General features: G+C 37.0%; 1 protein-coding gene across 3 annotated transcripts in view; it reads left to right on the forward strand.

Moving 5' to 3' along the window:
• Nucleotides 1–25,726, forward strand: part of RIT2 (Ras like without CAAX 2) — a 386,580-nt gene that overhangs the window by 175,475 nt on the left and 185,379 nt on the right. For all 3 annotated transcript variants that reach the window (XM_059138698.1, XM_059138696.1, XM_059138697.1), the window contains one exon: nt 12,190–12,381. In XM_059138698.1, the coding sequence (XP_058994681.1) occupies nt 12,190–12,381 (192 nt within the window). The remainder of the gene's footprint in view (nt 1–12,189; nt 12,382–25,726) is intronic.

Here is a 25,726-nt window from a genome sequence, read left to right on the forward strand (position 1 = left end):
CCTTACATGTAGGAGAAATCTTTTATAGCCAGATCTTAGGCACTATGGATCGGCCACTCTTCAGTGATGTATCTAGGCACACAATCAAGAACTTCCTACTTTTTCCAGCATTAATACCAATAACTGTCACCCACAATCTTAACATATAGTATTTTCTACAAAACAGCTTTTCTGTTACCCTGCTTGAGTGTTGAAGCAGTATCATTGAGTAAATGCACAACATGTTTGGTAAGATTTAAGTTGAAAAACAGAATTTGGTACTTAGCCTTAGAAAACCTGCTAATGCAGATCCTGTTGACATTGAGGGCATTGTCCTCTATTTGAAACCTCATAAGAGAAACTGCATTCAGCTATAAGTGCTCAGGGAGAGACACATGTCACCTGACACATTAGTATGTTTTTGTTATTGACCACAAGAGTGATGGAATTGATCATGTTCCCAGTGTAGCTTTGATTGTCTACAAGTTGAGTTAAATTTGCAGATCAAACCACTTTATCTTGGTTTCAGTGTTCTAATTTCTAATTGTTCTTTTCCACATTTACTCCTATTTCTGTTTCATTATATGTATTAAGCCATCTGAAATCTGACATGCCTGTCACATAAGTGCTCAATAAATATTTGATGAGGAGGAGTCAAGATGGCGGAGAAGTAGCAAGCTGAGACTGCTTCAGCTAGCCGGAGATCAGCTAGATAGCTTATCTAAAGATTGCAAACACCTGAAAATCCATCGGCAGATCGAAGAGAAGAAGAACAGCAATTCTGGAAACAGAAAAACAACCACTTTCTGAAAGGTAGGACCGGCGGAGAAGTGAATCCAAAGCGACGGGAAGATAGACCCCGGGGGGAGGGGCCGGCTCCCGGCAAGCGGCGGAGCAACCGCGCACAAAATCAGGACTTTTAAAAGTCTGTTCCGCTGAGGGACATCGCTCCAGAGGCTAAACCGGGGCGAAGCCCATGCGGGGTCAGCGTGGCCTCAGGTCCCGCAGGGTCACAGAAGGATCGGGGGTGTCTGAGTGTCGCAGAGCTTGCGGGTATTGGAACGGGAAAGCCGGCTACAGAGACAGAGCCGACAGTAAGCTCACAGCTCGGTGTTACCTTGAACCGGTCGCAGGCTCGGTGAGCTCGGAGCGCGGCCGGAGGTCAGGCAGACGGGAGTAACTGGGTGCTGTTCTCTGAGGGCGCACTGAGGAGTGGGGCCCTGGGCTCTCGGCTCCTCCGGGCCGGAGACCAGGAGGCCGCCATTTGTATTCCCGTCCTCCAGAACTCTACGGAAAGCGCTCAGGGAACAAAAGCTCCTGAAAGCAAACCCGAGCAGATTACTCACCCCCGCCCCGGGTAAGGGCGGTGTAATTCCGCCTGGGGCAAAGACACTTGAGAATCACTACAACAGGCCCCTCCCCCAGAAGATCTACAAGAAATCCAGCCAAGACCAAGTTCACCTACCAAGGAGTGCGGTTTCAATACCAAGGAGAGCAGCAGAAATCCAGAGGAGGAGAAAGCCAAGCACGGAACTCATGGCTTTTTTCCTGTGATTTTTTTTTAGTCTTGCAGTTAACTTAATTTTTTCATTTTCTTTTTTTTTTTTTTTTTTTTATTCTCGCCTTCGGGTAAAATTTTTTTTTTAACTGTTACCTTTTTCTTTTTTAACGATTTTTTACTAGTTTATCTAATATATATATTTTTTCTTTTTTACATTTTTCTTAGGTGTTTTCTTTTTTTAAAAATTCTTTTCTTTTCTTTTTTTTTTCTTTTTTCTTTTTTTTTTCTTTCTTCCTTTTTGAACCTCTTTTTATCCCCTTTCTCCCCACTCACGATTTTGGATCTCTTCTAATTTGGTTAAAGCATATTTTCCTGGGGTTGTTGCCACCCTTTTAGTATTTTACTTGCCCCTTCATTTACTCTTATCTGGACAAAATGACAAGACGTAAAAATTCAACACAAAAAAAAGAACAAGAGGCAGTACCGAAGGCTAGGGACCTAATCAATACAGACATTGGTAATATGTCAGATCTAGAGTTCAGAATGACAATTCTCAAGGTTCTAGCCGGGCTCGAAAAAGGCATGGAAGATATTAGAGAAACCCTCTCGAGAGATATAAAAGCCCTTTCTGGAGAAATAAAAGAACTAAAATCTAACCAAGTTGAAATCAAAAAAGCTATTAATGAGGTGCAATAAAAAATGGAGGCTCTAACTGCTAGGATAAATGAGGCAGAAGAAAGAATTAGTGATATAGAAGACCAAATGACAGAAAATAAAGAAGCTGAGCAAAAGAGGGACAAACAGCTACTGGACCACGAGGGGAAAATTCGAGAGATAAGTGACACCATAAGACGAAACAACATTAGAATAATTGGGGTTCCAGAAGAAGAAGAAAGAGAGAGGGGAGCAGAAGGTATACTGGAAAGAATTATTGGGGAGAATTTCCCCAATATGGCAAAGGGAATGAGCATCAAAATTCAGGAGGTTCAGAGAACGCCCCTCAAAATCAATAAGAATAGGCTGACACCCCGTCACCTAATAGTAAAATTTACAAGCCTTAGTGACAAAGAGAAAATCCTGAAAGCAGCCCGGGAAAAGAAGTCTGTAACATACAATGGTAAAAATATTAGATTGGCAGCTGACTTATCCACAGAGACCTGGCAGGCCAGAAAGAGCTGGCATGATATTTTCAGAGCACTAAACAAGAAAAACATGCAGCCAAGACTACTATATCCAGTTAGGCTATCATTGAAAATAGAAGGAGAGATTAAAAGCTTCCAGGACAAACAAAAACTGAAAGAATTTTCAAACACCAAACCAGCTCTACAGGAAATATTGAAAGGGGTCCTCTAAGCAAAGAGAGAGCCTACAAGTGGTAGATCAGAAAGGAACAGAGACCACATACAGTAACAGTCACCTTACAGGCAATACAATGGCACTAAATTCATATCTCTCAATAGTTACCCTGAATGTGAATGGACTAAATGCCCCTGTCAAAAGACACAGGGTATCAGAATGGATAAAAAATCAAAACCCATCTATATGTTGCCTCCAAGAAACTCATTTTAAGCCCGAAGACACCTCCAGATTTAAAGTGAGGGGGTGGAAAAGAATTTACCATGCTAATGGACATCAGAAGAAAGCAGGAGTGGCAATCCTTATATCAGATCAATTAGATTTTAAGCCAAAGACTATAATAAGAGATGAGGAAGGACACTATATCATACTCAAAGGGTCTGTCCAACAAGAAGATCTAACAATTTTAAATATCTATGCCCCCAACATGGGAGCAGCCAACTATATAAACCAATTAATAACAAAATCAAAGAAACACATCAACAATAATACAATAATAGTAGGGGACTTTAGCACTCCCCTCACTGAAATGGACAGGTCATCCAAGCAAAAGATCATCAAGGAAATAAAGGCCTTAAACGACACACTGGACCAGATGGACATCACAGATATATTCAGAATATTTCATCCCAAAGCAACAGAATACACATTCTTCTCTAGTGCACATGGAACATTCTCCAGAATAGATCACATCCTCGGTCCTAAATCAGGACTCAACCGGTATCAAAAGATTGGGATCATTCCCTGCATATTTTCAGACCACAATGCTCTGAAGCTAGAACTCAACCAAAAAGGAAGTTTGGAAAGAACCCAAATACATGGAGACTAAACAGTATCCTTCTAAAGAATGAATGGGTCAACCGGGAAATTAAAGAAGAATTGAAAAAAATCATGGAAACAAATGATAATGAAAATACAACGGTTCAAAATCTGTGAGACACAACAAAGGCAGTCCTGAGAGGAAAATATATAGCGGTACAAGCCTTTCTCAAGAAACAAGAAAGGTCTTAGGTACACAACCTAACCCTACACCTAAAGGAGCTGGAGAAAGAACAAGAAAGAAACCCTAAGCCCAGCAGGAGAAGAGAAATCATAAAGATCAGAGCAGAAATCAATGAAATAGAAACCAAAAACACAATAGAACAAATCAACGAAACTAGGAGCTGGTTCTTTGAAAGAATTAATAAAATTGATAAACCCCTGGCCAGACTTATCAAAAAGAAAAAAGAAAGGACCCAAATAAATAAAATCATGAATGAAAGAGGAGAGATCACAACTAACACCAAAGAAATACAAACTATTATAAGAACATACTATGAGCAACTCTACGGCAATAAATTTGACAATCTGGAAGAAATGGATGCATTCCTAGAAACATATAAACTACCACAACTGAACCAGGAAGAAGTAGAAAGCCTGAACAGACCCATAACCAGTAAGGAGATTGAAACAGTCATTAAAAATCTCCAAACAAACAAAAGCCCAGGGCCAGACGGCTTTCCGGGGGAATTCTACCAAACATTTAAAGAAGAACTAATTCCTATTCTCCTGAAACTGTTCCAAAAAATAGAAATGGAAGGAAAACTTCCAAACTCATTTTATGAGGCCAGCATTACCTTGATCCCAAAACCAGACAAGGATCCCACCAAAAAAGAGAGCTATAGACCGATATCCTTGATGAACACAGATGCGAAAATACTCAACAAAATACTAGCCAATAGGATTCAACAGTACATTAAAAAGATTATTCACCACGACCAAGTGGGATTTATTCCAGGGCTGCAAGGTTGGTTCAACATCTGCAAATCAGTCAATGTGATACAACACATCAATAAAAGAAAGAACAAGAACCATATGATACTCTCAATAGATGCTGAAAAAGCATTTGACAAAGTACAGCATCCCTTCCTGATCAAAACTCTTCAAAGTGTAGGGATAGAGGACACATACCTCAATATCATCAAAGCCATCTATGAAAAACCCACCGCAAATATCATTCTCAATGGAGAAAAACTGAAAGCTTTTCCGCTAAGGTCAGGAACACGGCAGGGATGTCCATTATCACCACTGCTATTCAACATAGTACTAGAGGTCCTAGCCTTAGCAATCAGACAACAAAAGGAAATTAAAGGCATCCAAATTGGCAAAGAAGAAGTCAAATTATCACTCTTCGCAGATGATATGATACTATATGTGGAAAACCCAAAAGACTCCACTCCAAAACTGCTAGAACTTATACAGGAATTCAGTAAAGTGTCAGGATATAAAATCAATGCACAGAAATCAGTTGCATTTCTCTACACCAACAGCAAGACAGAAGAAAGAGATATTAAGGAGTCAATCCCATTTACAATTGCATCCAAAACCATAAGATACCTAGGAATAAACCTAACCAAAGAGACACAGAATCTATACTCAGAAAACTATAACGTACTCATGAAAGAAATTGAGGAAGACACAAAGAAATGGAAAAATGTACCATGCTCCTGGATTAGAAGAATAAATATTGTGAAAATGTCTATGCTACCTAAAGCAATCTACACATTTAATGCAATTCCTATCAAAGTACCATCCATCTTTTTCAAAGAAATGGAACAAATAATGCTAAAATTTATATGGAACCAGAAAAGACCTCGAATAGCCAAAGGGATATTGAAAAAGAAAGCCAACGTTGGTGGCATCACAATTCCGGACTTCAAGCTCTATTACAAAGCTGTCATCATCAAGACAGCATGGTACTGGCACAAAAACAGACACATAGATCAATGGAACAGAATAGAGAGCCCAGAAATAGACCCTCAAATCTATGGTCAACTAATCTTCGACAAAGCAGGAAAGAATGTCCAATGGAAAAAAGACAGCCTCTTCAATAAATGGTGCTGGGAAAATTGGACAGCCACATGCAGAAAAATGAAATTGGACCATTTCCTTACACCACACACAAAAATAGACTCAAAATGAATGAAGGACCTCAATGTGTGAAAGGAATCCATCAAAATCCTTGAGGAGAACACGGGCAGCAACCTCTTCGACCTCTGCCGCAGCAACATCTTCCTAGGAACAACACAAAAGGCAAGGGAAGCAAGGGCAAAAATGAACTATTGGGATTTCATCAAGATCAAAAGCTTTTGCACAGCAAAGGAAACAGTTAACAAAATCAAAAGACAACTGACAGAATGGGAGAAGATATTTGCAAACGACATATCAGATAAAGGACTAGTGTCCAGAATCTATAAAGAACTTAGCAAACTCAACACCCAAAGAACAAATAATCCAATCAAGAAATGGGCAGAGGACATGAACAGACATTTCTGCAAAGAAGACATCCAGATGGCCAACAGACACATGAAAAAGTGCTCCATATCACTGGGCATCAGGGAAATAGAAATCAAAACCACAATGAGATATCACCTCACACCAATCAGAATGGCTAAAATCAACAAGTCAGGAAATGACAGATGCTGGCGAGGATGCGGAGAAAGGGGAACCCTCCTACACTGTTGGTGGGAATGCAAGCTGGTGCAGCCACTCTGGAAAACAGCATGGAGGTTCCTCAAAATGTTGAAAATAGAACTGCCCTATGACCCAGCAATTGCACTATTGGGTATTTACCCTAAAGATACAAATGTAGTGATCCATAGGGACACATGCATCCAAATGTTTATAGCAGCAATGTCCACAATAGCCAAACTATGGAAAGAACCTAGATGTCCATCAACAGATGAATGGATCAAGAAGATGTGGTATATATACACAATGGAATACTATGCAGCCATCAAAAGAAATGAAATCTTGCCATTTGCGACAACATGGATGGAACTAGAGCGTATCATGCTTAGCGAAAGAAGTCAAGCAGAGAAAGACAACTATCATATGATCTCCCTGATATGAGGAAGTGGTGATGCAACATGGGGGCTTAAGTGGGTAGGAGAAGAATCAATGAAACAAGATGGGATTGGGAGGGAGACAAACCATAAGTGACTCTTAATCTCACAAAACAAACTGAGTGTTGCTGGGGGGAGGGGGTTTGGGAGAAGGGGGTGGGATTATGGACATTGGGGAGGGTATGTGCTTTGGTGAGTGCTGTGAAGTGTGTAAACCTGGTAATTCACAGACCTGTACCCCTGGGGATAAAAATATATGTTTATAAAAAATAAAAAATTTTAAAAAATAAATAAATAAATATTTGATGAATGAGTTAGGCAGTAGTCCATGACTTAATGCATTCCTGAAAATACAGGCGTGTCAAATATTGAAAGAAAATGATAGACAAATGTATAATGGACATGGTGATGTTCTCTGCAAACTACAAAATAGTATAAATTTGTTAATTACATTTGGTCTTTTAGATACCATCTTTGACCATTTATTACCAACATTTGTAAAAGTTCTTTGTTTCCATTTTATTTGGACATTCTCAACTACTTTAAGGCTTCAGTTTGAGACTCAGAACCACCAATACTTTGCATCAATTACAGCAAAATTATGATACCTACACTTTCATCACTTTAATATTTTCATTTTGTTTAATTCCTTCTTTATACAAACATGCAAACAAAAGCAACGACAATGGTTTAATTCCTCTGACAGCCTCCAAAAACTCAATTATAGATGGGAATTCAGGCCTCTATATTTAAGTGCCATACAAATGCTGACTTTGGATCATGAAAGGTGGTTTAAGGGTAATAGATATCTTTGGAAGAAAGATTGCATGAATGTTGAGGACCCCTTTACAGGTGAAAAATTTAAGAAAAATAACACATCCCATTTCTTCCACCAAGTCCTCCTTGCCTTCCTCCTGCAAAATGCTCTTGGCATTTTCTAAACCCCCACGGTTCGTGTAGTACTCCATTGCTCTTATTTGTTTCCTCCTGCCCACTTCTGCTTGGTCAACCGGGACAGGGCCAGACTTTTTTGGTAGTTGATGTGTCAGCTGCATGAGTGATTTATTTTTTTATTTACTTTCTGTGTACTAGGAACATAAGTTTGGTATGGAGATACAGCTGTCATGAGTATGGCAACCATAGACAGTGGGATATGTGTGTGTTTGCGCTAGAAAACATTTGAGGGTTGGCCTGACCATAGCACTAGCGCACTTTGTAAACAATGTGGCACTTATACATACTAGTGGCACTCGTTGAATACAATGGGGACCTGGTCCCCTCCCTATATTTCTGAAAATCTGCTTAAAATACTCTGATAATCAAGAGACTGGGATATGAGATTAATCAGAACATTTTGTGTTCACAATTAAGAGCATTTTCACCCTATTTTAATGCAAGAAAACCTATCAAAGGGAACTGATGAAGCTACAGCATTGTACTCAGAATAGCTTAGAAATTCTTAAAGAAAGGAGCATCTGGGTGGCTTAGTGGGTTCAGCATCCAGCTCTTGATTTCAGCCCAGGTCATGATCTCAGGGTTGTAAGATCGAGGCTCTTTGGGGCATGGTGCTGTCTTGGATCTCTCTCTTTTCCTCTCTCTTGCCGCCTGGCCCCCCACTCCCTCCCTCTCTCTCTCTAAAAATATATGTATTAGAAATGGTTATGTTTGTAGCATTTTACACATAGGTCTCTTTCATAGATACTTTGCTACTTATGGATAGCAAATAAAATCTAGTCATGTTCCTGAATAATTAACCAACAAGTTTCATTTATAGCAAGAAGCAAATGAAGAAGATATTAACATTCAGGATACACGGAACATAAAGCACAGAGATCTTTAATTCATGGGTGAATAAAGACGGAAGCAACATGTTGAACATAGCATTTTTCTTATAAAGTGATTCCAGTGTCATATATTATTAAGTTGATAATAGCTGTAGAGATTCTGCTCAACTTTCTGTGCCACACCAGCTTCCAGTGCATCTTTAAGAGAAAGCTATGACAAGAGTTAGAATGGGTGAGGTGAGCTAAGAGGAAGTATCCTCCCCTTTCACTGGGATAGCTTAATTATGTCTGTTTTATTGGTGGAAACAGTTTTCTATTTGGAGGGGGGAAAATAGCACAACCTAAACCTTAATTTTCTGATTAAGCATATTTGAAAAATACTTCTACATTTATATTTAATGCAGCTCGAAGAGGATTTTATGCTTATACTCCCAGTGAAAGGTTCTATTCTGTAGGATTTGTACCAGAGATGATAATAGGCTTAATTTGTATTGTATTTTAAAAAATGATCAAAGCATTTTTACATCTGTTTTTTTCATTTGATCTGTGTCCTAATCCCTTTTGGCAAAGAAGGATATTGTGGCACTGAGGAGTTAGGTGATTTGTTAGAGGACATATTCTGAGTAACAGACCTAGAAATCATGTACTGTGCTTCCCAGTTTCTGTGCTCAGATTGTAAAGACAACTTTTGAACACAAACACAGTTATGTACTCTTGCATCTAGGTGCAAAGCAAAATCAGACAAGTACCTCTTTAAAATATTCACCTAGACCTACACTAGAACCTTGTACCTGGAGAGTTCAGTTCAGAGCAGATGAGAGGACTGGTAGATCTAGTAATACAACTTATAGGTGACTTGGAGTCTAGTTAATCAGAACAATTGCATATTCACTCATTCATTTATCCAATATTGTTCTCCATGAATTTTACTTTCCTGTACTTAGCCTGTCTTCCTAATACATGTTAGACTTCATCAAATTTATTAGTCTTTTCCCTATGATGTAGTTATTTTTAATGTACACAAATGAATTTTTTCTTATGTCTCACATAGAAAGAAATGTCTCCAGTCAGAATTTTTTTAAAGCCCCAAATCAAAGAATAAAAATTGCATTTTTAAAATAAAACCATAACTTTCTTATTCATTTGTAAATAAATAAGAAACATAGGAGATGCTCAATATGAATCTCATATAAATGCAGATGAAACAAGATTCTACTATTTACCCTAAAAATTATAAAAGGTAGAAAAATTTGATAAGTGACATGGGTGAGAATGAGGAGAAATAGGTATTTTTATATAATGCTGGAAAGTATTATTGGTACGGTATCTTTGGTGAGATTGGCACTATTTCTTCAAAGTAAAAATGTGTGTTCTCTCTCATCTAGCAATATTACTTCTCATATATACATCTGTGTAACGTGGATGTTTAGGAATATGTATTGCAACATACTTGATAATAGGAATAAAAGGAAGATTTCTAAATATCTTCATAGGCAACTAGTTACATAAAATATAGTACATGCCTTAAAAATACTTATTTGTGCTTATATAGAATGATCTCCAATATATATTAAGGATATTAAATCTTAATTAAGGTTAAAAGTAAAAATTACGTACATTATGTTCCCATTTGAGTATAAAAAGTATGTAAAGGTGGAATGTAGACGCCTTTGCTTATATGTACATAGATTATTTCTGAATACTGTATATATTTCTATTAACTGTCACGCATTTAGAAAAGAATGCTGGGTCTGGAGATAAAATTAATTTTATATATTTCAGTACCTCTTGCATATTTTGCAATGTTTATATTATTTTTCAATAGACAACTAAAAATAATTTTAATACTTAAGATCATAATTGGCAAATACAGTGAACTATAAATCGTAAGATACATTTTTCCTGTTCAGTTTGTGCTTTTATGGTTTTGATCATATACACTGTTGTAATAAATCCATTCATATTTTTTAAAATATCATATATTTCTACACTGATTCTACCATTTCTATTTGGAAAATGCCATTATAACTCAGGGAAACCACATTTAGCAAATTCGATCCATTCTACTCTAGTCAGTCCACAATCAGCTACGGGATTCTGACTGAGGCTAAGGGTTTTTAGAATTAGAGAATGTCAGAACTGGGAGGGATGTCAGAAATTTTATAAGCCAACTTGGTCTTAGAGATGAAGAAACTGAGACCCAGTAGGATTTATTTCTCCCATGTTAGCACATGGCACTTACATGGTGAAATTTAGGATTGAGGTAAACTTTAGTACTAAGTAAATTGAGACAGTGTGAATCAGAGAAGATAAATTATTCAAACCAATTTGACATTAGCTGCCTGTTCATACTTGGGCAAGTCTCTCTCTCTCTCTCTCTCTCTCTCTCACTTTTTTCCTTTCTGGACTCAAGTTTATAAAACTTTAAAATGACTGGTTGAACCCAGTGATATTATTTGTACCCATTCTGTGTTGACTGGAAATGTTTCAAAAGATTGACCCACTAACTCCATACCCTATTAACTTTACTACTCTCTCTACAATTGTAAGCACCCCAGATTTCCACAATTTCTGGATCTGTTTAAATGCTCCTACCCCTCAAAAGTCAAGCCATGTTAAATCAACTTAATATTTGTTTCAACAAAACTCTGAAGAAGGCATTGTAGTAATTCTTATAAATAGCTTGCTGGGAAAAGAATTCGTATCTCGAAATCTTCAAATACAGCTCAAACTCATGTGAATCTTTCTTTGATGACTTTATTTCCAAATCACACTATGTTCTTGTGTTCTTTTATCACTTAGCATGTCTTGTTCCACAGCCAGAGTCTAAGTTTTATATTTCCCTTGCTTGTGTCTAACTAGCCCTTGTGATTTTAACAATGGAATCAGAAGAGTAACAGTGAATGAAGACAGACACTTCTGACTAAGAGGAATGTTTCAGATTGCAACTCAGACCCAATTCCTAATATTGAGTTGCCAAGAAATTGTAGTTCATGTGGACTGCCACATAGAAAGCTGATACAGCAGTGCCTCCCAGGTTGGGACATGGGTACCTTCAGAAGGTGATCCTGTCCTCTGCAAAGAGAGAAGAAGATATAAGAGTGAACAGAACATGGAAAATGCCCCATGACTCAGCCATCGAGCTCTCTGTTTATGCCCCTCAGAGAGACAGATCTAAGAAAACCCAAGCACATAACTGGGTCGGGGATTATCTATGCTAATAACTTCATCCGTTCAAAGGGATAATCAAGGTTAAACTCGTGTTTCTTTTCATCTTTTTGAGGAGAAAATTAGTTCCTCTAGGTTTTAAAGTTTAAAGTATACAAATTTAGATTCCCTTTCCTAAAACGAGACCATTAAGTAGAAAGCTATTAAAAGGATGTATATAATCCCTAATAGTTCATTAGTTAACCTGCTGTTTAACATATCTCCCCCAAGATCTTTTGAATCAAATTTTCTGTGATTAAAGATCAACACTCTGAATACTTCAAAGCATTCAGATTTCATAACAGTACAGTTAGACTTCATACTATTTTTCTATATCCAAAGCCTAGAAATAAACTTTTATAAAATTTCTACCCAAACTACCTCATTTCATAATTTATCTACTTTTGACCCTTCATTTTAATGATGTCTTGGCTTCACTGTTTTAAATTACATAACAATTTTGCTTTTTTCCCTGCAGGCAGAGTTCACAGCCATGCGGGAGCAGTACATGCGAGGTGGGGAGGGATTCATCATCTGCTACTCCATCACTGACCGCCAATCATTCCAGGAAGCTGCCAAGTTTAAAGAGCTCATTTTTCAAGTCCGCCACACCTATGAAATTCCCCTGGTGCTGGTGGGTAACAAAATTGACCTAGAACAGTTCCGCCAGGTAAGTGCCAAATTTTGTTTGTTCTTAACTCCAAGGGTACATAGTACTTAGTTAAGCATGGCTGCTTTCCAAGGTTCATATTGAGAATTATGACAAAGAAATGGTGCATGTGATTTTTCTGAGAAATCTTTGAAATTATGGTAGATCATGTCAGCTGCCACAGTGTATCCAACTCACATGGTACTTTACAGTGTCTTCACCACTCCAACAGGAGGCATAGTCTGTTTGTCCCGTCTCCTTAGATCTGGGATGGCCCTATGATTGGTTTCAGGCAGTAGAGTTTAGTAGAGATGAAGCTGTATACATTCAGAGTTTGAGCCATAAGAATTCTGCAGATTCTGAATTTACCACTTATACTGCTTGTTCTTGGAATCCAGCTACCATGTAAAGACCACTACCCGTTCAAGTTCACAGGAACCTTCCCACCCTGCAGAACCAGAACAAGCCTCACTTGTCAGGTTGAGTAAGAAGTGCCTTCCATATGCCATCAATCTGCTTCAAGCTGCCTCTGCTGTATCATTGTGGTCCTCAGTTCATTTTTTCAAACAAACAAAATTTAAAAGGCAGAAAGCATGGCTAATTTCTGATAATGCAGAAACCACGGGTTATGATCCATTACCAGATTTCATATAGTTTACTATAATATTCTTCTCTGATCAGACACTATCAGAGCCTGATGGGCAAGCTGTGTTGGCTTCATCTTTACACAGTAATATTTGTCCTTAGTCCTTTTTGTGCTCCTTAGTACTCCTAAAGAGATTAAATGACCAAAACCTAGCTCAGGAACCAGATGAATCATCTCACAATTCTATTGCCACGACTTACTTTGTACAACGTTAAAGTACTAAGATATTGCATGCAAATCAAATTTTTATAAATCAAATTCTCTAAATTGAATGGTTGAGTTCTAATTTTAGATGCTTTATCTTTATTTGCATTGACCTTAAATTTGAGCTGGATTTTAATAGTCTGTATGTTTCCAGTTAATGATTTTTAGACTTAAAGTAGCCTGCTAATAAATCCTTTTGCTAAGGTAAGAATCTTTACTAAAACAGTTTTCTCCTATGTTAAGTGTTTCATATATTTGGATTTTTCTATCTAATGCATCTTACATTTTCTTGAAGTGAAAATAACAAAGAATCTATGCTTACTACTGAAACATGTTTCTATATTTAGTGCAGGACATGTTTGTAGTGGCATTTTTTTTCTATATTTTATTTGAAAATCTAGGCATGTTAAAGTGGCAGCTGACTATATTTTAGCAGCTATGATATTTGAGCCCCTGTACTTGTTCTCCTCCCTTCCTTTGTTGCTTCTCTTTCTCCAAAACAACGTTTAGTGTGAGATGGTTACCTGGCTATGAGATGGGAATTCAAGTTCATTTCACCAGTTAAATACAAATCTATTTTGCAATATTTGACAAAAACGGGAAGACAAGTATAGGTCTAGTGGTGAAACTTTCAGATACTCCTCTGAAGAGTGGGAATAGTCTACTTTTTTTTTATTATTATTTTTTAAGGACTTCTGGGAAGTGACATGAGGGAGCCCCCTTAGATGGAAGTATACTAACAGTGATTACAGGACCACCTTTACTGCACTTCTCAGAATTCCTCAAGAACATAAACCTTTAATTGGAGGCCAGTTGAGAGCTACAAGTGGCTCTTGTAAGTTAAGGGATTTGAGAACATGAGGGAACCTTCTTCCGGCAAAAGTATATCATGTTGTCTCCAGAATCGCTTGCTCCCCATGATTCCAGCCCTGGCTGGCATTTGCTTTTCTCTCGCTATCCTGGTCCTGCTTCTCCTTCCCTAGGTTCAAAGGTTTTCAATGGGACCCCTGTCTTAGCCTCGGTAATTGCAGATTGGCAGTGATGAGACTCTCCAGCATCATATACATCACTAAAACAAATACAAAAAATGAGAGTAAGCTGAGCAATTTAGCAAATTTGACAGACTTTTCCTTTCAGATAAAAGCAATAAACAAGATAGTCACAGAAAGTGCAAAACCCATGAAAACTCAAATTACAATCTTTTTAAAATTGCTCATGTACCAACATCTCCAATAATGAAGTGTTGATATGCAAATTTGGCTTCTGGCTGTGGTGTTTGTGATGGGAATAATTGTTCCTATAATTGTAGAGTGGTTGTTCCTTTTCAAAATGCTTTCCGTTCACACTTTATTTTAATCCTGTAACTGCCCTGTGTAGTTTTAAGGCAAGTGGTTGATGGATGAGGATACTTGAGAAATAAATAAATGGATAGAGATTGATTTTAATAAAATAATGATGTTAGTGACAAATTTAAGACTAAAACCCTGATCACGTGTTTTTTGTGTTTGGTTTTTTTTTTTTGTTTTTTTTTTTTTTAGTTAGTCTTCGAGGGTTGAGTCTCTGTTTTAGGGTTTTGGTTTGTTTTTGGTTTTTTTTTTTTTTTATGTAAAACAAGAAGATGCTGACTCCTGCATCATCTCCAGCTCAAAGGAGTTTTGTGAAGAGTCCTAGAGTAAATGTTAAGCTCTGGAAGCTTCTGAAGGAAATCATGCTGGTGTTTATGTTCAGTGCTAGGAGGCAGAGAAAGTAGGGTTTTTACTTGGTGGCTCTTCATCCTCCTCGTGGAAAGTGACTGAAAGGAAAGTGCTGATGCTGATACGAGGAATTTGAGAAACAAGACAGAGGATCATAGGGAAGAAAGGGAAAAATGAAACAAGATGAAACCAAGAGGGAGACAAACCATAAGAGACTCTTTATCTCAGAAAGCAAACTGAGGGTTGCTGGGAGGAGGGGGATGGGAAGGATAAGGTGGCTGGTGATGAACACTGGGGAGGGTATGTGCTATGGTGAGTGCTGTGAACTGTGTAAGACTGATGAATCACAGACCTGTACCCCTGAAACAAATAATGCATTATATGTTAATTTTTTTAAAGAGGTGGGGGGAAAGTGTTGATGATGAGAGCTATTTCTTGTCATGCTTGTGTGGTAGAGTGGGTAGCTGCATTCTGAATCTATTCTGGTGAATCCTGAGTCCCTTTATACCAAGAAAAAGAAATGACTTCTAGTGCCTGATGTCCTTCATGATTAGTGACATCTTTAAGCAAAAATATTGAAGGGCTCTGTTTAAAGTTGAGTATTTTCTCTGAGAATAATATTCATTTTGATATTGATGATGCTTTTAGTATTGCAAGGCTCCATACCAGGTATGAGCACACAGAATTTTATTTCATCTTCACCACAGCCACCAGCTAGGTTCCTTTATGACCCTACTTACCTATGAGTCATCGGAGGCTTTAAAGATTCAGTGGCTTGCTTAAGGTCACATAGCTAGTTAGGGCTATGAGGACATGTCCAGCACTTCTGATTTGAAATCTCACTATTGGCGTCCAAACCATTGTTGTTTTTCTTGAATTCTTTTTATATCAGATTCAGGATCTTAGTGTGTTCCACAAAGGATAGAACATAAGCAATTGCATTGTCTTGCAGCAGGAAGGAGCAGAATGCTAGTTCTTTGGATCTCTTTGGAGGGGTCGAACTGTTAGACAAGCCAGTAATAGCCAGAACTTAGGAAGAATGTGAGGAAAAGTAAAGACAAGGAAATGATGCTCAAAACTACTGAAAGGCACTATTTTCTCAATTTTGTCCAAAATTCATCCAGACTATTATAAAGCCCTTTTTAGATTCCCAGACTACTTTAAGGTCCCTGAGCTTGCATGGTCTTTGTCCCTACTACGCCTTCTACTGTCAAACTGAGGAGTGGAAGGCAATAATTTCTGTTTTTTTATTTTTGCAAAACCCTCGCCAGCTGTGTAGAGTACATATGGTCTACGAATAGAGTGAGTTCCAAGGATCTGGGAACCAGTTTAGGAAAGTTTTACATTAGTTGCAGACCACAAACTGTTTTATCCTGAAGGTAGACTACGACAACACTTACAGCATTGACAATCTAATTGCAGCTTAATACTCAGTTTGAAGCCTTGAAACTCTGCTTTCTACAGCCTGATTAATTCTCTAAGTGCAGATCTGGGATCGTGAAATACTCCTTGTTTCTTCTTCAGTGATCTACCTATTGAATGAAAATGGTTCAATTCCTTTACTGAGAGGGGGGCCTATAAAAGCTTCAGAGATCAGAAACTGCGTTGTTAAGAAAAATAAATCGATTTAGAGTTCTACCAAGCATCTGCTTATCTTTGCAAAGCGATGGCGGCTTCGTGGCACAGAAAAGGAAAAAGCAAAATCCAGTCTCTTTTCTCAGGGACTTTCTCTTCTCAGAAAGGATCTAGGCATGTGATATAGAACATAGTATTAAGCAACAGAACTAAATATTGAATAATATGACACCATGAATAAGTGCAGTTGTTGCTGAAAACCAGGAAAGATCAATGTGGGCAACATTTTTGAGGAAGAAGGATGTGGAATGAAAAAGCATCACAACCAGGTAGGAAGGAGCAGGTGAATGGTGAAAATTCTTGTGGGAAGGGCCAACAGGAGTAGAGAGGGGAGGAAATGAATTGTGGGACTATGTGCACGAGACATCGAGTGTAAAGGAGGAGGAGTTGGGATGACCAGCCTGCCCGGTACATATATATCAAGTACCCTCAGAATAATTTCAGAAGGTCTGCCTTGAAGACACGCTTTTTCAAACACAAATCATAAATATGTACCAGAGGGTCTTGGATATGCTGTAAGGCAGTAATTGCAAATACCACTCAAATTTTAAAAAGTGAAAAACAAAAGAGTAGTACTTCATCTTTTATCAGTAGGGTGGGTAATCCATATCAACACATTTTCCAAAGGATGAGGGTGTCTTTTTTTTTTTTAAAGATTTTATTTATTTATTTGACAGACAGAGATCACAAGTAGGCAGAGAGGCAGGCAGAGAGAGAGGGGGAAGCAGGCTCCCCACTGAACAGAGAGCCTGCTATGGAGCTCGATGCCAGGACCCTGAGATCGTGACCTGAGCTGAAGGCAGAGGCTTTAAGAGGGTGTATTTTTTAATGGGAGAAGAGTTGTGATAATTTATGCAATATTATAGGGATACACATTTAAATTTAACAACTATCTAGATATATTTATACTTTCCATAACATTTCCTTTATATGCTATTTCATTTCATTAAAAATGCCAATGTATTAAGTCCAATTAAGATAGAAAACAAAGCATAACAAAGTTTAGAGTTTAATGTATATTATCTATATTCAATAGGTTTTGAAACTAGAATTTGAACCTAAATCAGTTTTCTGATCCTTACATACTTTGTTTTGTTTTGTTTTTTGCTAACACCATTTTTTCATGCAATTTATTTACCAAATATTTAGTAAGTAACAAGCACTTTTTTATACATACATACATAGGAAGAGAAATAACTTTTCAAATATTTGAGCAGAGTTGCGGCATGAATGCATTTTCATTCTCCAATTAGTTGTTGGAGGGAGGCGAGAATGGAAGCAAAATGACCAGTCAGGAGATTGAGTCATCAAGATGAAGAATGATGGCCACTTGAGTGAAAGCAATAGACTATTCATGGATTCTGTACTCATGCAGCACCCTGACAGGATGACAGGTGACAAAATTACAGGGAAGCTTGGAGACCTCACATGTAGGGACAAACTGCTACATTGTTCAGTGGTACCTGAGGTCACCGTTGCATTGTCACACAAAACAGTGAATGTCCAGGGTGGACTCGTCAAGACAAGTTTAAGGCACATACTTAGCAAATATTTTTCAGAAAATAACGAAGTATATCCTCAGAAGAATCAAATAGTCCCGAGTTTGGATTTTCACTGAGACAATCACTGTGTCCTTGGACAAATCAGTGGCAAACTCAATGAACACCCAAATTCTCTTTCAAAGAAGTGCATCCTCCCAGCCCAGAAATAGGAGGCATAGTCAGTAGACCACTTCGGGGCCATCCCCAGCTACACAAATCCTCTTTGTCTGAAGTCATGATTTTCCCATTTCCATTCTTGCCCATTTCCAGGGAAGTATGGACATAAATATATACCCCTTGCAACCCAATGGGACACCATGACAAGCAAATCTTATTCCAGATCCGCATGCTGGTTTGGCAAAGACTGTTGGGCTTCCGTTGTCATTCAGCTTCTCCGTCAACCCAATCCAGCTTCCTACTCCTTCCTTCACAAGGGATGATCTCTAACAAATATCAGGTACTCCAAAATCTGTCTCAGTGTCTGCTTCTGTAGGACAGGGACAATACCACTTTCATACGTTTTCAGGTAGGGTAGATGAGGTAAGAGATTAGATGAGATACTAGTTTACCTAGTACAGTGCTGAGTACAAACTAGGGACAAACAAGGGACTCAATAAATACCATGTACTACCATCTTCATCCCTTACCTGAATTATTTAAATACTCTCTGGGTTACTATCTTCTAATCTGTTGTTTCACAAGTTAAACACTAGTAAAAGAAATACATAAGGATTGTGTCAAAAGGAAGAGTAATTAACACTGGAGTAAAGCCCAGAAAGTTTTCTGATAACTAAAGTACATAGGCTTTGGTGTACAGATTTTGTAAAATCAATTTTGGAATTATTTTCCTAACTTTCAGATGTGAAATAGCAATCTTGAAGTAAATGAATTTTGAACCAAGTTTTGGAAGAATCCGTGCTTCTTTTCCATTAGACCACGAATGAAGTCAAACTGAGTAAAAACTGGCAATAAATGAGAAAGACTTAAAAAAGATTATTGGCCATTCCAGGAAAGCTGTTTTTTCCATAGATGGACAAACTCACCCTGGATGAGACCTGTGGTTATAAAATTATACTCCCCTAAACAGAAGAATTTGTATAACCTAGAAACATTGTTGGAAACACATTCTCAGGCTCTTGGTCCTCATAAATCAGGAAAAAATGGAAGTAGGCACAAAGATCTATTTGAACAAATAGGGTGATTTTGCAGCAAGCTAGAGAACCATTGGGCCAGAAGGAATATAGATGAAAAGACATGAGGCCATTTATACTTTAGCCTCCATAAGAGAGAATCTAGATCCTATAAACATTTTCAAAGTCTTAAATGAAATATTGGAAACCTAAAAGAGAAACACATGCACGTTCACACACACACACCTATATTCATAAAAATAAAAATTTTAAAATAAAAATGCTTATATCAAAAGAACAGTGATGAAAATCCAATTCTCCAGTCAAATGTGTCACAAAAAAAAAAAATCTAAATTTTGCTGCGTATATTGGGCACCTACGACTAAGTGGCATTCTGTTTGGGAGTTTCATGTTTCACTGGAACAGAGGTCATGTCTATTCAGTTTGAACGGACATAACAGTTTGCTTCCCTTCCTAATTTAAATGGTGTTACAGTGAATTGTTTGGTTTTCATGGATCATTGGCCACATTTGTAAAATTGACAAGTCAGTGGAATCGTCTAGAAATAAGTTTCTTTTTAAGGAAAAAAGGAAAGAAAAGCTGCTTGGGGAATCAGATTGTTGCTCTGAAATGAAATCCAAGATTACAAAATTGCTTCAATCACTTATAAACCAATCACTTAAAAGAGCTGCCCGAAAAGGAACACCAAATATGTGAAGCTTTAAAATTCTTATCCTATCTGAGATTTCAGCTTTCTGTGCCCTTCCCTAGGTATGCTAGTCAGCCAGGCTCTGACATTTGTGATAATTTTCAATTCTCACACTTCTGGCTTTATCCAAAAAAGCAAAACCAAACCAAACCAAACATTGTATGTCTGCAGGTGTATGTATAGGTATCATAGAGATCAAGACAATCCTGTAAATCCAAAAAAAAAAAATGTTATTGATAGAAGTTGAATTACAAATACAGGATTTCCTTGATATCTGCAAAGAGAATGTTGCTATGAAACCTTTCGTGAGCCAGAAGGACGTAAAGCAAAGAAGTAAATAGCATTCCATAAAAGTGAAAATCATCTTCAGATTTCATTCCAGTAGCAAAAACAGATACTAACGTAGGTCTTAGCAAAAGCAAGGTTTCTAAAGTGAACTTTCTGTTAGTGAAGGAAACCTGTTTTCTGAAAGAGGAACATTTCCTGTTTGCATACTGGAAACTCTTTAAGTTCATTCAACCATATGTTTAGGAAATTACATAACCATCTTGCTTTTAAATTTATTTTAAAATAATTGTACAGGTACAGGAGATTATAAACAAATGGGTAGAGAAGCCCTGTGCACCCATCTCTTAGCAACCCCGGTATTTTTATATTACATAACTATAAAATATCAAAAACAAGAAATTGATACTGGTTTAACCCATAGAGCCTACTGAACTTCACCAGTTACACATACTCGATTGTGGGTATATGTGTATAATTCTGTGCAGTTCTGTCATCAATATACCTTGCATAACCACCACTAGAATCAATATAGTCATTTGCACCATTACCATAAAACTCCAATTTTACTCCTCATTTTACCACATGCATCCCCTACTTACCCCAATCCCTAACTCCTGGCAACCATCATCCACCATTCCATTCTCCATCTCTACATGAAAATTTATTTCATGATTGTTACATACATGGAATCATCCATTACACATCCATTTCACGTCTTTTTGCAACTGGCTATTTTTCAGTCAGCACTATATCCTGAAGCACACCCAAGTTTTTTTGTTTGTTTGTTTTGTTTTGTTTTTATCAATAATGTGTTCCTTTTTATTACTGAATCACAGTCAGTTTGGATGTGACCACAGTTTATCTATTCGCCCTTTAAAGACATTTGGGGGGGTACCTGGGTGGCTCAGTGGGTTAAGCCTCTGCTTTCAGCTCAGGTCATGATCCCAGGGTCCTGGGATCGAGCCCCACATCCGGCTCTCTGCTCCACGGGGAGGCTGCTTCCTCCTCTCTCTCTGCCTGCCTCTCTGCCTGCTTGTGATCTCTCTCTCTCTCTCTGTGTGTCAAATAAATAAATAAAATTCAAATCAAATAAATAAATAAATAAATAAAGACATTTGGGTAGTTTCCAGTTTTCATTTATTATAAATAAGTCTGCTGTAAACATTTATATACAAATTCCTGCATAAACTCAAGTCTATAATTCTCTGGGATAAAGGCCCAAGAGTGAAACTGCTGAGTCTTATGATAGGTCTATTTTTAGTTTTGAAAGGAGATGCAATGTATTGTCCACAGTGTCTGTACTTACATTACTTTCTCACCCTTGCCAACATTAGATGTTATCACTATTTTTTGTTTGACATTCTGTTAGGTGTATAGTGATATCCTATTATGGTTTTAATTTGCGTTTCTCCAATGACTAATAATATTGGACATCTTTTCATGTGTTTATTTGCCATCTGTATAGCCTCTTCAGGGAAATGTCTGTGCATGTCCTTTGACTATTGTATAATTAGATTATTCCATTTATTTATTAGTATTAGTATTAAGTTTTGAGAGTTCTTTGTTTACTTGAGATCCAAGGCCTTTGTCAGATACGTAATTTGCAAATATTTTTCCCAGCCTGAATTTGACTTTTCATCCTTTTAACAGGATCTTTTGTGGGAAAAACTTTCATTTTGATGAAGTCTATTTCTTTCTTTTCTTGAATAAATCATGACGTTAATATCAAATCAAAGACTACCACTTAGTCCTAGGTCCCAAAGATTTTCCACCTGTGTTCTTTTCTTGTTTTACAATTAAGAGCATAATGTTTTACAATTAAGAGCATAATCCATCTTGAATTATTTTAAGATTTTATATACGTATTTGACAGAGAGGACAAGTAGGCAGAGCAGCAGGCAGAGGGAGAAGCAGGCTCTCCACTGAGCCTGGAGCCCGACACGGGGTGTGTCTCAGGTCCTAGGGATCATGACCTGAGCCGAAGGCAGCCACTTAAGCAATTGAGCCACCTAGGTGCTTCAAATCTTGAATTATTTTTTGTATAAAGTGTTTGGGGGTTTTTTCTGCTTTGTTGTTTTGTGGTTTTTTGATGATAGATATTTAATTGCTCCAGAAAAATCTATTGAAAGGGCTATCCCTTCTCTCCTGAAATTCTTCAGAGAATTCCATTTATTTCTTTTGGTTTTTTTCTCTCTGTTCAAATTAAGTACATTCTATTGATCTGTCTTTAATTTACTAGTTCTATCCTTTGCCTTCTCTGCTATACAGATCATCCAGTGAGGGTTTTGTTTTGTTGTTGTTGTTTTATTTTTCATTGAATAATTTTTTTACTTTTAATTCTTTTCTACTTTGTCAAATTTGCAAATTTATTGGCGTAAAATTGTTATAATAGGTTCTTCTGATCATTTTCATGTCTGTAGAAACTGAAATGATAACCCCTTTAAATTTCTGTTAGTGTTAATTTGTGCTTCTCTTTTTACTAAACATCATTGCATGCATTTATCAATGTTGTTAGTCTTTTCAAAGCACCGAATTTGGACTTTATTTTATTAACAGTTAATTTTATTAATTTTTAATTATAAAACATACTGTATAGTTCTGGAATAAACCCATAATATATATTATAAATATATAGTATATAAATATAAATTTATTTATATATTATATATTATTATTTATATATTATTTATATATATTATATATATTATATTATTTATATATTATATATTATAAATATATAAATTTATTTATATATATTATATATATTATATATTATATATATTTATTTATATTTATAATATATAAATTATATATTTATATATTATATATATAATATATTATATATAATATATAAATTATATATTTATATAGTATATGAACCCTTAATATATTATCCTTTCTATATCTCACTATTTTTTATTAGATTACCTTGGAGTTTTCCTATTTTATAACTGTCAGGCTTTTATTTTGATTAGTTCTTTTTCCTAATTTTTTGGAGTTGTATTTACTATTCCGTTTGTGAATGCTTGAGATGGATACTTAGCTCATTGATTTTCATCCATTCATCTGTTTGTTTATGATTTATGCATTGAAGGCTGTAACTGCTTCTAAGCAGTTAGAAGGATTTGGTATAGCCATCCCTTCAATTTTTATGTCCTATTTTATCATTAGGTTCAAAATATTTTCTAATTTTGATTGTGATTTCTGCTTTGACTCATTGGTTTTTCACTAGTACAGTCCTTAATTTCTGGGCATGTGGTGACTTATGAGGTATTCATGGAACTTCTTATTTTCCACTATTTTTCATATACTCTGTACAATTTTAGGCCTTTGGAATTTCTAAAGTGTTGATTTTTAACATGCCATATGATCATTTTTGGTAAATGTCCCATATATACTTGATAAGAATATAGATTTTGGGTGGCAATTCATGCATGTCCAGATTTGCAGGCATTTTCTTTCAACAATTTGAAGATAGAATCCCATTTCTTCTGGCAACCATTGTGTTGGAAAATCACATACCCATCCAATTGTTAATTGAAGGTACTCCGTACCACACTTCCTGTACCACATCCCCCATCCCAGATGATTTTAAGATTTTTCTTTTTTGTCTTTAATTTTCAAGAAGTTTACTCTGATGTAGCTATGTCATTTTCTCTCTCTTGCTTACTTGCTCTCTGTCTGGGAACAAGTGTTACTTGTTAAAATCTGTGCTTTTTAAATTAGGGCTTATTTTTTTTTTTAAATCAGATTTGTAACATTCATAGTCATTACATCTTCAAATATTACTTTTATTTTGTATTCCCTTCTAGGATTCAATTAGACCTATTTTAGTCCTTTTCACCTTATACTGCATTGGAGTTACACTTTTTTTCATATATTTTCCATTACTCATCTCTCTGTGTTTCATTCTAGATATTTTCTTCTGAATGCTCTTTTTGTTTACTATTTCTCTTATACCTAATTTGATTTAAACACATCCACTGAGTTCTTCATTTTAATTGTGTTTTTAAATTCTAGTAATTCTGCTTTTAAAAGTCCATCTCACTAAAAATGTAAATCATTTTTTTATAAGCATATACTTTTATCCCCAGGGGTACAGGTCTGTGAATCGCCAGGTTTACACACTTCACAGCACTCACCAAAGCACATACCATCCCCAATGTCCATAACCCCACCCCCCTTCTCCCAACCCCCCTCCCCCCAGCAACCCTCAGTTTGTTTTGTGAGATTAAGAGTCACTTATGGTTTGTCTCCCTCCCAAACCCATCTTGTTTCATTGATTCTTCTCGTACCCACTTAAGCCCCCATGTTGCATCACCACTTCCTCATATCAAGGAGATCATATGATAGTTGTCTTTCTCTGCTTGACTTCTTTCACTAAGCATGATACGCTCTAGTTCCACCCATATTGTCACAAATGGCAAGATTTCATTTTTTTGATGGCTGCATAGTATTCCATTGTGTATATATACCAGATCTTCTTGTTCTACTCATCTGTTGATGGACATCTAGGTTCTTTCCATAGTTTGGCTATTGTGGACATTGCTGCTATAAACATTCGGGTGCACGTGCCCCTTTGGATCACTAAGTTTGTATCTTTAGGGTAAATACCCAGTAGTGCAATTGCTGGGTCATAGGGCAGTTCTATTTTCAACATTTTGAGGAACCTCCATGTTGTTTTCCAGAGAGGTTGGACCAGCTTGCATTCCCACCAACAATGTAGGAGGGTTCCCCTTTCTCCGCATCCTCGCCAGCATTTGTCATTTCCTGACTTGTTGATTTTAACCATTCTGACTGCTGTGAGGTGATATCTCATTGTGGTTTTGATTTGTATTTCCCTGATGCCCAGTGATATGGAGCACTTTTTCATGTGTCTGTTGGCCATCTGGATATCTTCTTTGCAGAAATGTCTGTTCATGTCCTCTGCCCATTTCTTGATTGGATTATTTGTTCTTTGGGTGTTGAGTTTGCTAAGTTCTTTATAGATTTTGGACACTAGTCCTTTATCTGATATGTCGATTGCAAATGTCTTCTCCCATTCTGTCAGTTGTCTTTTGATTTTGTCAACTGTTTCCTTTGCTATGCAAAAGCTTTTGATCTTGATGAAATCCCAATAGTTCATTTTTGCCCTTTCTTCCCTTGCCTTTGGCAATGTTCCTAGGAAGATGTTGCTGCGGCTGAGGTTGAAGAGGTTGCTGCCTGTATTCTCCTCAAGGATTTTGATGGATTCCTTTCGCACATTGAGGTCCTTCATCCATTTTGAGTCTATTTTCGTGTGTGGTGTAAGGAAATGGTCCAATTTCATTTTTCTGCATGTGGCTGTCCAATTTTCCCAGCACCATTTATTGAAGAGGCTGTCTTTTTTCCATTGGACATTCTTTCCTGCTTTGTCGAAGATTAGTTGACCATAGATTTGAGGGTCTATTTCTGGGCTCTCTATTCTGTTCCATTGATCTATGTGTCTGTTTTTGTGCCAGTACCATGCTGTCTTGATGATGACAGCTTTGTAACAGAGC

Source organism: Mustela lutreola, chromosome 11 (assembly GCF_030435805.1).
Source record: "Mustela lutreola isolate mMusLut2 chromosome 11, mMusLut2.pri, whole genome shotgun sequence".
Taxonomy (NCBI): Eukaryota; Metazoa; Chordata; class Mammalia; order Carnivora; family Mustelidae; genus Mustela; species Mustela lutreola.